This window comes from Felis catus, chromosome B3 (genome assembly GCF_018350175.1).
Source record: "Felis catus isolate Fca126 chromosome B3, F.catus_Fca126_mat1.0, whole genome shotgun sequence".
Taxonomy (NCBI): Eukaryota; Metazoa; Chordata; class Mammalia; order Carnivora; family Felidae; genus Felis; species Felis catus.
In genome coordinates this window covers 53,402,125-53,414,733 of record NC_058373.1, presented here as the reverse complement: position 1 = coordinate 53,414,733, position 12,609 = coordinate 53,402,125, and the positions used below count along the sequence as shown (strand labels likewise).

At 36.0% G+C, this 12,609-nt stretch overlaps 1 protein-coding gene across 4 annotated transcripts in view; it reads right to left on the bottom strand.

Moving 5' to 3' along the window:
* TRPM7 (transient receptor potential cation channel subfamily M member 7) overlaps positions 1–12,609 on the bottom strand; it is a 122,566-nt gene that overhangs the window by 54,358 nt on the left and 55,599 nt on the right. For 3 of the 4 annotated variants that reach the window (XM_011282861.4, XM_019832437.3, XM_019832438.3), the window contains exons 12-13: positions 11,299–11,433; positions 757–810 (exon numbers count right to left, since the gene is read on the bottom strand). In XM_011282861.4, coding sequence (XP_011281163.3) covers positions 757–810; positions 11,299–11,433 — 189 coding nt within the window. The remainder of the gene's footprint in view (positions 1–756; positions 811–11,298; positions 11,434–12,609) is intronic. The other variant, XM_045059329.1, reaches the window with a different exon arrangement.

The window sequence follows — 12,609 nt, the reverse complement described above, 5'->3', positions numbered from 1 at the left end:
ACTTACATATATTAACAAGTAAAAGTTTGAAGAATTCTAGAAAGCATTTTAGTTCAGAAACTACAAAAATATTTCAGTTAATTAAATGAATACCTTTTCACCTAGGAAAATAAAACTACTGGATACCAATATTTTAAATGACTATAAAATTTTTAATAGATGTCTAAAACTATTAATTCACAAAGAATCCCAATAGAAGAGAAGGGAAATATTAGTACATCAAGTTTAGTCCCCACAGAAAGGCTTTAAACCACGTGACAGTGCTATATATTCCACCATGACCAATACTGAATATGAAAAGAGAAACCATGTGCACATGAACGCAAACATTTCAGCACTTCTGGCAAACTCTGCCATGAAGATGATCATCCAGTGTTTCCCTCAATGTCTTTATTCACAGTCCTCTAAGGCCCAGGAAACAAATTTCTTCTGAACACAGACAAAGAAGATACATTTTATCAATAATCTTCCTTTATGGACCAATGAGCATTATGAAATTCATCACAGTCTATCTCAGATGACTAGAAGCTCACAAAACTTGGTCTGAGTATAAGTAACTTTCCTTTTTTCTTGATTTCTGGTACACTATTCTCTTTACTTTTGTTACCACAAATGTAGCCCTTACTTTACCTTGTTCTAAAAAGTGTCACTTTATTGCTATTTTTGAGATGGACATTACTTAAATGTGTTTTAGGAACAGATGAAGTGTAACCAAATTTTTAAATTGCATTTTTAAAAACAAAAATAATCTCTTACCTGTTTGACATCCCGAACAAGATGAAAAAGCATTGGATTAGTTGGACCTTGTTTCTTTAAGGAGAAAAAATTAGAGCGAACTATTACTTTCTTCTAAAATAATTTAACAACTTCTCTTTTTGTTACTTACTGAACTTTATCAACCTTCTTGCCCAAATCATATTTTCAGTTAAATAAATTCTGTTCATAAAATGGAGCAAAGAAAAAGATATAATCATTTTGTATTGTCATATTTACCTTCATTAAGATGTGTAATTTATGTTGTTTTACTTATGCAGAACACAAATTTATAATCACGAAAACATTTAAGTGTCACAATTATATCTCTAATCTACATTTCTTTAATTGGTAATGGAGCTTTATACTCTTCTTATTAAAATGTACCTTGTTTCTGCCACTAAATCAAGTTGCATCAATACTTTAAATATTTTGGATAATAAACTTTAAAAATTTATATATGTCATCTTAATTTCCACCTAAGGAAGTTAAAACGGAATACTTACATCCATAAATACCTTATTATCTTACTTCTACTTACGTATACTATTAGACTAAACACAAATGTCATTTTTACAGTAATCTTATGTTGATGGTGTCCTGTATTTTGAAAAAAACCCCAGTGTATGTCCCCCATCAAGGCTGAGGTAAATGGACCAAAAATGTATCCTAAACTTTTTAGACAGTGGTCTGATCCATCTGAAACCTACTACCGTGAATTCTAGGCAGCATCACAAATCAAGACACTTATTTTCAATATTTTAAATCTATTGTTTAAAAGAAATATCAAATGGGATTTTCCTCCCATCACTGTGTTACTAATTTTTAAGAGGTTATTATAGTAATCAACTCAATCTACTTGAACATTTTGACCACATATACTTGGTAATAGATTTTCAAATCTCAGTGGGTAAACCTCTTATTTCTTTACAAATACTTTCTCTTTTAATTATTTTTCAAATGTTTATTTATTTTGAGAGAGAGAGAGCATGAGTGAGGAAGGGGCAGAAAGAGGGGGAAGGGAGAGAATCCCAAGCAAGCTCTGTGCTGTCAGGTTTGTGTAGCGCTCAAACCCACGAACTGTGAGATCATGACCTGAGCTGAATACATGGGTCAGATGCTTAACTGACTGAGCCAATCAGGTGCCCCCCAAAATATTTTCATTTCAAAATTCTGTATAATATCTAAAGATTACTGTAACTAATATTGTGTATATTGTGTATTTAGCCTTACTTTGCTCTTTCTTTTTACAATATTTTTTAAAGTTTATTTATTTATTTAGAAAGAGAGAGACAGCAGGGGAGGGGCAGAGAGAGAGAGAGGGAGAGAGGGGGAGAGGAAGAGGAAGAGAGAGAGAGGTAGAGAATGAATCCCAAACAGGCTCCGCACTGTTAGTGCAGAGCCTGATGCAGGGCTTGAACTCATAACCATGAGATCATGACCTGAGCCAAAGTCAGACACTGAACCGACTAAGCCACTCAGGTGCCCTCTTTTTACTATTTAATCTATCCACTCAGAACCTAAGTTTTCTCTGGCAATTCTTCCTTGTATGTTAATTTTTTAAAAATAAATACAAAGTATTTCACATTTTTAGGTATTAGCAAGTTTCATTATATTTTCTCTAACAGTATATAATCACATAGACATGCAATATTTAGAATTCTATTTTATCTTAATCCATTACTGTTTATTTATTATATTAATTTCTTAGTATAAAGGAAATATATTTTAATATAGCAGTTTTCAAAGTGTGTCCAGTTTCCCCTGATGGCCCCCAAGACTCTTTCAAAAGGTCCTTGAAATCAAAAATATTTTCAGAATCATGTTAAGATATTTGCATTTTTTCATTCTCACTCTCTCTCAGTGATTAGTGTTTTCCAGAGGCTTCTTGATGTATGATATCATAAGATTAAATTCAAAAGCAAATATAAGAATCCAGTTGTCTTCTATGAAGCCTGATACTAAAGAGATTTGTAAAACAGTATATGTATTCTATTCTCTTCACTTTTTTTTCTCGAGAAATGTTTTTTTGTGTTAACATGTGACAGATTATTATTGTTACCTAAACAAACTAATATTTTTAAAATTTCTTGGTTTTATTCTGTAATATGGTAAGTATCGAGACACATAAACCCTTTTAAGAACAGCTCTTTTAAGTCCCCAATAATTTTTATGTAATAGGACACTGATACCCCAAAAGTTTGAGAGCCACTACTTTATCATATTATATAATCCCTTAACGTTAAAAAAATTTTTATTAGTAACTGATGCTGAAAAGTTTATCTTAATAATTTGAATTACACATTAAAAAAATTACTTGCCTTGCTAATGGGATCAATTTTTATTTTTATTTTTTTATATCTGGTTTATATTTCAAGGATAAACCTTACTTCAGCACAATGAATAATCCTTTTAATTTTTATATTTGTTCACTAGAAACAGAAGGTCATCAAAGTTCAATGTAACTGTGCTAGACATTATTAAAGATAAAAAATGGGGGGAAAATAAGAATATAATCCTTATTCAAAAAAAATTTATTAATCCACAGGGGAAGATACAATTGTCCTCAACTAACTTCCCCAATGAGCTTCATGGAGGCAGCAGCATGGCATTTGAACTATGTTCTTAATAATGAATAAAATTCCAGTAAGTAGAGAGTAGCTGAGAGAAAAACACACTGCAGTGTGTAAGCAAGAACTGCTTTTTTTGTTAAGTTTATGTTTTTGAAGAACAGTAGGAAGATAACATAACAAACATTTATGGAAAGGTACGGGTGGGAATAAAAGGCCAAGTGAAAGAGCTATGACAAAATTTCAAAAGCTGGAGAGCTTTGAAAATCCAGCAAAGAGTTTGGGTATTATTTTATACACACTGGGAGCTATTAAAAGTTTTTTATTTAAATTTTATTTAAATGTTAGTTAACATACCTTGCAAAATTGGTTTCAGGAGAATTCAGTGAATCATCACAAGTGCCCTCCTTAGTACCCATCACTCATCTAGCCCATCTCCCACCCACCTCCCTCTGTCAACCTATAGTTTGTTCTCTATCATTAAGAGTCTCTTGTGGTTTGTTCCCTCTCTTCTCTTCCCCTCCCCTTCCCTTTTATTCATGTTTTGTTTCTTAAATTCCACACATAAGTGAAATCATATGGTATTTGTCTTTCTCTGACTTATTTTGTTAGCATAACACATTCTAGCTCCATCCACATCATTGCAAATGGCAAGACTTCATTCTTTTAGATGGCTGAGTAATATACCATTATATATGTGTGTGTGTGTGTGTGTGTGTGTATACACACACACACACACACACACACACACACACACACACACACACACCACATCTTATCTATTCATCAGCTGATGAGCATTTGGGCTCTCTTCATAGTTTGGCTATTGTTGATAATGCTGCTGTAAACACTGGGAGGCATGTACCTCCTTTGAATCTGTAGTTTGTATCACTTGGGTAAATACCTAATAGTGCAATTGCTGGATTGTAGGGTAATTCTATTTTTAGTTTCTTGCATCCTCGCCAACATCTGTTGTTTCCTGAGTGGTTAATTTTAGCCATTTTGACAGGTGTGAGGTGGTATCTCATCCTGGTTTTGATTTGCATTTCCCTGAAGATAAGTGATGTTGAGTATCTTTTCAGGTGTAGGTTGGCCATCTGGATGTCTTCTCTGGAAAAGTGTCTATTCATGTCTTCTGCCCATTTCTTCACTGGATTATTTGTCTTTCGTGTGTTAAGTTTGATAAGCTCTTTAAATATTTTGGATACTACCCTTTATCAGATATGTCATTTGCAAATATCTTCGCCCATTCCATAGGCTGTATTTAGTTTTGTTGATGGTTTCCTTCACTGTGCAGAAGATTTTTATCTTGATGAAGTCCCAATAGTTCATGTGTGCTTTTGTTTCCTCTGCCTTCAGCAACATGTCTATTAAGAAGCTGCACCAGTCGAGGTCAAAGAGGTTGCTGCCTGTGTTCTCTTCTAGGATTTTGATAGGTTCCTGTCTCACATTTAGGTCTTCCATCAATTTGAATTTATTTCTGTGTATGGTATAAGAAAGTGGTCCAGTTTCATTTTTCTGCCTATCCCCATCCAGTTTCCCCAACACCATTTGTTGAAGAGACTCTTTTTTCCATTGGATATTCTTTTCTGCTTTGTTAAAGATGAGTTGACTATATGGTTGGGGAGTCCATCTGTGGGTTTTCTATCCTGTTCCGTTGATGTGTGTGTCTGTTTTTGTGCCACTACCAAACTGTCCTGATGACTATAGTTTTTTGTTTTTTTATTTTTGGGTTTTTTTGAGAAAAAGAGAAAGAGGGCGCAAGTGAGCAAAGGGAAGAGAGACAGGGTGGGGGTGGGGTGGGGGCGGGAGCGGAGCTCATGTTTTTTTTATCGGAGGCAGGGCTTGTGCTCACCAGAAGCAAGGCTCAAGCTCACCCGATGTAGGACTCAAACTCACAAACCGTGAAATGATGACCTGAGCTAAAGTCAGATGCTTAATGCCTAAGCCACCCAGGAGCCCGCCTAAAGCTTTGTAATAAAGCTTGAAATCCGGAATCATGATTTGTTTTTTCCTTTTTCAGTACTGCTTTGGCTATTTGGGGTCTTTTGTGGCTCCTTACACATTTTAGGATTGTTTGTTGTAGCTCTGTGAAAAATGCTGGTGGTATTTTGATGGGGATAGCATTGAATATGAAGATTGCTTTGGGTAGTAAAGACATTTTAACAATGTTTGTTTTCCAAACCATGAGCATGGAATGCTTTTCCATTTCTTTGTGTCCTCTTCAATTTCCTTCATAAGTGTTCTATAGTTTTCAGAGTATACATCTTTTACTTCCTTAGGTTTATACCTAAGTATCTTATTGTTTTGGGTACAATTGCAAATGGAATCAATTCTTTTATTTTTTTTCCTGCTGCTTTGTTATTGGTGTATAGAAATGCAACAGATTTCTGCCCATTGATTTTATATACTGCAACTATGCTGAATTCATGTGTTAGTTCTAGCAATTTTTTGGTGGAGTCTTTGGGTTTTCTACATAGAGTATAACATCGTCTGCAAATAAATAGTGAAAGTTTGACTTCTTCCTTGCCAATATGGATGCCTTTTATTTTTGTTGTCTGTGCTCAGACTACGATTTCCAGTATTATATTAAATAGTAATGATGAGAATGGACATCCCTCTCTTGTTCCACACCAGAGAGGAAAACCTCTCAGTTTTCCCCACTTGAGGGTATTAGCTGTGGGTCTTTTATATATAGCCTTTATGGTAGTCCATCTATACCTACTTAGTTTTTAACAAGAATGGATGCTATATTTTGTCAGATGATTTTTCTGCATCTATTGACAGGCTCATATGGCTCTTACCCTCTCTTTTATTAATGTGGGGTATGTATCAGATTGATTGATTTGCAAACACTGAACTACCCCTGTAGTCCAGGAATAAATCCCACTTGATCACAGTGAGTAATTCTTTTCATGTACTGTTGGATTTGATTCGCTAGTACCTTTTTTTTGTTTGTTTTTACAATTGCTAGTATCTTGTTGAGAATGTTTGCATCCATGTTCATCAGGGTATTGTTTGTAACTCTCCTTTTTAGTGGGGTCTTCATCTGATTTTTGAATGAAGGTAATGCTGGCTTCAATGAGTTTGGAAGTTTTCCTTCCATTTCTATTTTTAGAACAGTTTGAGAAGAATAGGTGTTAACTCTTCTTTAAAGGTCTGGTAGAATTCCCCTGGGAAGTCATCTGGCCCAGGACTCATTTGTTGGGAGATTTTTGATTACTGATTCAATTTCTTTGCTGGCTATGGGTCTGTTCAAACTTTCTATTTCTTCCTGTTTCAGTTTTGGTAGTTTGTGAGTTTCTAGGAATTTGTCCACTTCTTCCAAATTGCCCAGTTTGTAGGCATATTATTTTCATAATATTCTCTTATAACTGTATTTCTGTGGTGCTGATTGTGATCTCTCCTCTTTCACTTGTGATTTTATCTATTTGGGTCCTTTATCTTTTCTTTTGGTAAGTCTGGCTAAGGGTTTATCAATTTTGTTAATTCTTTCAAAGAACCAGCTCTTGGTTTTGATTTTTTTGTGTGTTTGTTTCTATATCTTTTATTTCTGCTCTAATCTTCATTATTTCCCTTATTCTGCTGCTGCTGGCTTTAGACTTTATTTGCTGTTCCTTTTCTAGCTCCTTTAGGCGTGGGTTAGGTTATGTATCTGGGGCGTTTCCTGTGTCTTGAGATAGGCCTGAATTGCACTATACTTCCCTTTTTGGACTGCATTTGCTGCATCCCAATGGTTTTGGACCATTGGGTTTTCATTTTCATTTGTTTTCATGTATTTTTTAAAATTTCTTCTTTAATTTCATTCTTTAGTAGGATATTCTTTAATGTCCTTGTATTTGAAGGCTTTCCAAATTTTTTTGCGTGGTTTACTTCAAGTTTCATAGAGTTGTGATCTGAAAATATGCATGGTATTATCTCAATATTTTTGTACCTGATGAGGGCTGATTTGTGACCCAATACATGATCTGTTTTTGGAGAATATTCCACGTGCACTCAAAAAGAATGTGTATTCTATTGCTTTAGGATGAAATATTCTGAATGTATCTGGTAAGTCCATCTGGTCCAGTATCATTCAAAGCCATTGTTTCTTTGTTGATTTTCTGCTTAGATGACCTGTCCATTGTTGTATGTGGGATGCTAAAGTCCCCAACTATCACTGTATTATTATCAATGAGTTTATTATTAATTGATTTATATACTTTGGGTGGGTCCAAGTTGGGGGCATAAATATTTCTAACTGTTAGATCTTCTTAATGGATAGAACCCTTAATTATGATATAATGCCCTTCTTCATCTCTTTACAGTCTGTTTTAAAATGTAGTTTGTCTGATTTAATTATGAATACTGTGGCTTTCTTTTGACATCCATTAACATGATAGACAGTTCTCCATCCCCTCACTTTCAATCTGCAGGTGTCTTTAGGTCTAAAATGAGTCTCTTGTAGGCAGCATATAGATGTATCTTTTTTTTATCCATTCTGATACCCTACATCTTTTGATTCTCCAGAGAATTTAGTCAGAGTGATTAATGAAAGATATGAATTTAGTATCATAGTGTTACCTGTAGAGTTGGTGTTTTTGGTGATGCTCTCTGGTCCTTTCTACTCTTTGCTGCTTTTAGTCTTTTTTCTCCCCCCTCCACTCAAAGAGTCCTCCCTTAAAATTTTCTATAGGGAGGGTTTAGTGGTCACAAACTCCTTTAGTTTTTGTCTGGGAGACTCTTTATCTCTCCTTCTATTCTGAATGACAGCCTTGCTGGATACAGTATTCTTGGCTGTGTATTTTTCCAATTCAGCACGTTGAAAATACACTGTCACTCCTTTCTGGCCTAAGTTTTGTGGACAGATATGCTGTGAACGTGATTTGTCTTCCCTTGTAGGTTAAGGACTTTTTCCCCCATGCTGCTTTCACGTTTCTTTCCTTGTGTGTGTATTTTGAGAATCTGACTATGATCTGTCTTGGCAATGGCTGCCTTTGTTGAATTTAATGGGAGTTCTCTATGCTTCTTGGATTTTGATGTCTGTGTCCTTCCCCAGATTAGGGTAAGTTTTCAGCTACAATTTGCTCACACAAACTTTCTGCCCCTTTTTCTCTCTCTTCATCTTCTGGGACTCCTATGATACAAATGTTATTACATTTAATAAATTACTGAGTTCCCTAAGTCTGCCTTCATGATCCTTGACCTTTGTTTCCCTCTTCTTTACAGCTTCATTATTTTCCACAATTTTATCTTCTGTATCACTAATTCCCCCTCTGCCTTGTCCATCCTCATTTTTACGGCCTCTATTTGGATCTGCATCTTGGTTATAGCAGTTTTTAAAACATTTATTTATCTTGAGAGAGAAAAAGAGCATGTGAGCAAGCAGGGAAGGGGCAGAGAGAGGGAGACAGAGAATCCCAAGCAGGCTCCATGCTGTAAGCACAGCCTGACACAGGGCTCAACCCTACAATGCACAAGATCATGACTTGAGCTGAAATCAGGAGTCAGATGCTTAACTGACTGAGCCACCCAGGCACCTTGTTGCTATAGCATTTTTAATTTCAGTCCGTGTAGATTTCGGGTCTTTTATCTCTGCAGAAATGGATTCTCTAGTGTCTTCTATGCTTTTATTCCCCAAGCCCAGCTAATATCCTTATAATCATTTAAAAAATTTTTTAATGTTTATTTATGAGAAAGACAGAGCGCAAGGTGGGGAGGGGCAGAGAGAGAGAGAGAGAGAGAGAGAGAGAGAGACACACACACACACAGAATCCAAAGCAGGCTCCAGGCTCTGAGCTGTCAGCACAAGAGCCCAATGCGGGGCTCGAACTCAGGACCGCAAGATCATGACCTGAGCTGAAGTTGGACGTTTAACCAACTGAGCCAACCAGGCACCCCTAAATTCTAGTTCAGACATCTTACTGCATTGATCAAATCCTTGGCTGTCATATCTTCCTGTTCTTTCTTTTGAGGTGAATTCCTCTATCTTGTCATTTTTGATTACAAAAAACAGTAATAACAGAATCAAATAAAAATTTAAAAAGTAAAAAAAAAAAAAATCACATAATGGAAGCTAGATCCTAGGTGTGTTTTGGTCTGCTTGTTAAAAGAAGCTTGGAAGACAAAAGAGAAAAGAAGAGAGAAAAAAAATAAAACAAAAAACAAAAAACAAAAAACAAAAAACGATAAAAAGGCCACCTAGGACGCTCAGTCAGTTGAGAGTCCAACTTATTTCAGGTATGGCTGTGTTTCGAAACCCCACATTTTAGAGACCCCTATGGCTCAGACCCAAAGCCATCCTCTGGGAAACGGTCTTGCTGTGCTATGTCTGGGGCTGGCTTGTCCCGGAAAATGGTTGCACCACGGTGCACTGGCACCAGCTCGAGTTTATGGTAAATAACAATACACAGCTGGTACCAGGGTTTACTGCCCTCAGCCACATCTCTGTTCCTATACAGGTGACTGAGGTGGCTTGATGGTGACCACTGGGTGTTTTGCTTGTGGAGAGGCCATATCACCTCTACCAAACGCACTCCAAGCAGGGGAACCGCTTCTCCCCATGCGACCTAGGGGATCCTCAGACTGGACAGCCTGCTCCCAGGTCTCCACCCTGCTTCCTCACTGGAGTAGCACCAGTGGCTGACCTCTGAAACTTCAGACTCTGTGCTCCACTGTTTATATAAAGACTGGCAGTAATGAAACCCTCTCCTTTTTCCCCCATTAGTGGTTTCAGGGAGCAGTTTTCTCTTGTGTAGTCCTCTGTGCATGTTTTTACTCCTTCTCTTTAGATGCTTTTATAGCGAGTGCTTTCTTGCACAAACCCAATGCACTGCTCTCTCTCCCTCTGTCTTTCTCCTCCCTGGGAAAACAGCTCCCTCCCATGTGAAGCACCACGGCTCTTCTATCCCCCAATTCACCTCTCCACACCATGTACCTGCTGTGTTCTCTCCCTCAAATTACTCAGATTGTTCTGTTACCCTCAGATCAATTTTCTAGATATTCAAATGGTTTGATGTCAATCTAGCTGTGTTCGAGGGACAAGACAAGCCCAGGGTCTCCTTACTACTCTGCCATTTTAAACCCCCCACCCCCACCACCACGGATCTATCAAAAATTTTTAAACTGAAGAAAGACATGGTAAAATATATGATTATAAGAATAATTAGTTTAAAGAACTAATTTGAAGAAAGGATAAGAAGATTAGACTACTGAAGTAGTATGACTGCTATAAAAACAAGGTACAAAGACATTAGGAATGAAAAGGAGATAAATAAGTAGAAACTGATGAATGGACAGACAGCTTTGCAGAGAAGTCAGATTTAGAAAGCTAGGATTTGGTAATAGTGCACTTCAAAGTATAGCTCAATTAAAGCTGGCAACATGGAAAACCAATAAGACGGCAGTATTTACTCTCTCCAATGCTAGACATGTGAAATTTCAAAATGAAATGATTTCAAAAGGCTTTGTAAGGGGGATAGTTTTCAGGAGCTCTTTAGAAAACAATGAAAAATGGTATGTAACCTAAAAGGGGGACACCACAAGGTCAAAATCATGAAAAACAAAAAGGATAAACAAAAAAACAATGTGTAATTTTTTACAAAAAAAGGCATCAATAAAAAGGCATCAATAAAAATTTAGTGTAACAAATGACGACCAAGAAAAAAGAAAAAGAAGGAAATACAATTATTCTGTAATTAAGAAGCTGATCCTAGAGTTTTAAAAAGGGGCGAGGATAAGGAAAAGACAGGCTTGTTAACACTTTACCTTTTCCCTATGTTGCTACGATGACAGGGAAAATCTCCAGAAACAAGGAAATGGTTTCAGATTGTCATATAGCACACTAAGACTTACAGGACACTAAGACTGGCTGCAATTTTTCCAAGTAATCAAGCAAATCATTAAAGGTTTTAGCAGAATTGGATATGTTTAAGTAAAATGACATTTCCCAAAGATAACAAAGCTTAGTCAACAAAGAATTTTAACACACACTTACTGTGTTGTAAAGTTCTTCCAGTCTAGGAATGGTAAGGAATTTATGCATGCTCACTCCATTTTCAATAAGTAGTTTTACAAATGCAACTCTATCCATTACAAGAGCATCAAGCATAGCTTGTTCCAAGGATCCAACCTAAAATATCAAAATTAGTGAATATATTTCACACATTCTAATTATACAAATAATTCTCAATGCAAGCCCTAGGATTTATACTTATTTGTTCTTGAACAGTTTTGGAACAAACTAAAAAGGTGCAAAATAGTAAAAGGCTAGAACTTAAGGTATAAAGGGAATAGAAGAAAAGACCTCTCTATACTAGCATTCCCCAAAGAATACTCCATAAGCACTATTTCTGCAGGAGAGAAGTGTTACATAGTGGGGGGGGGGGGGGGGGACAAGAAAGAATCCATCATCAAGTAAATTTGGGGGAAAAAATCTTAGAGCAATGGTTCTCAATGTTTAGGAAAGGTTTTTTGGACAGATCATTTCACTATTTGGGGGCCATTACTAACATTCAAAGGATACCAGATATCATGCACTACGCCAGACAATTTCACTCAGAAAGGACTGTCCGATATCTCACACAACTTTGTTATGCTGTTGGACTTTCATGTGTGAAAATGCAATAATTCTGCTTTACATATAAACACAAAGTATTGTCATAGTTTGTTTTGCAATGAAGTTTCCAAAAATACAACATCATATTAGTTACATAAGATGGTACTTAGTTTTCTTTAGAACTTTAACAGAAATTATTCACCATTAGAGAAAAATTACATCTCCTAATAGCAATACAATCTGTGCCATTTGAGTTTAATGTAAACCATGTACGTCAGTCAGTATTTTTAAGCTGTCCCTTTTAAGTTTTTAGGGACTCTTTATAGACTTCAACAGACTCTGAATCAAATGCTGTTAAATTAGTGGAGACATAAATATAGAAATTTCAAGTATCATTAATAGGGTATTTTATTTTATTTAAGAAACAATTTTTAAAAATCATTTATTTTTGAGAGAGAGACAGAATGTAAGCAGGGGAGGAAGAGAGAGAGAGGGAGAAAGAGAATCCAAAGCAGACTCCAGGCTCTGAGCTGTCAGCACAGAGCCTGACTTGGGGCTCGAACTCACAAACCGAGAGATCATGACCTAAGCCGAAGTCAGACACTTAACTCAGCAACCCAGGTAACTCATAAAGGGTATTTTATTAATAGAACACTAATATATTTAATATTAATGCATTTAACATTAGTATATTTTATATGTATATTAAGATATTTTAAATATCTCATATTATTGCTTCTGTATATTTTT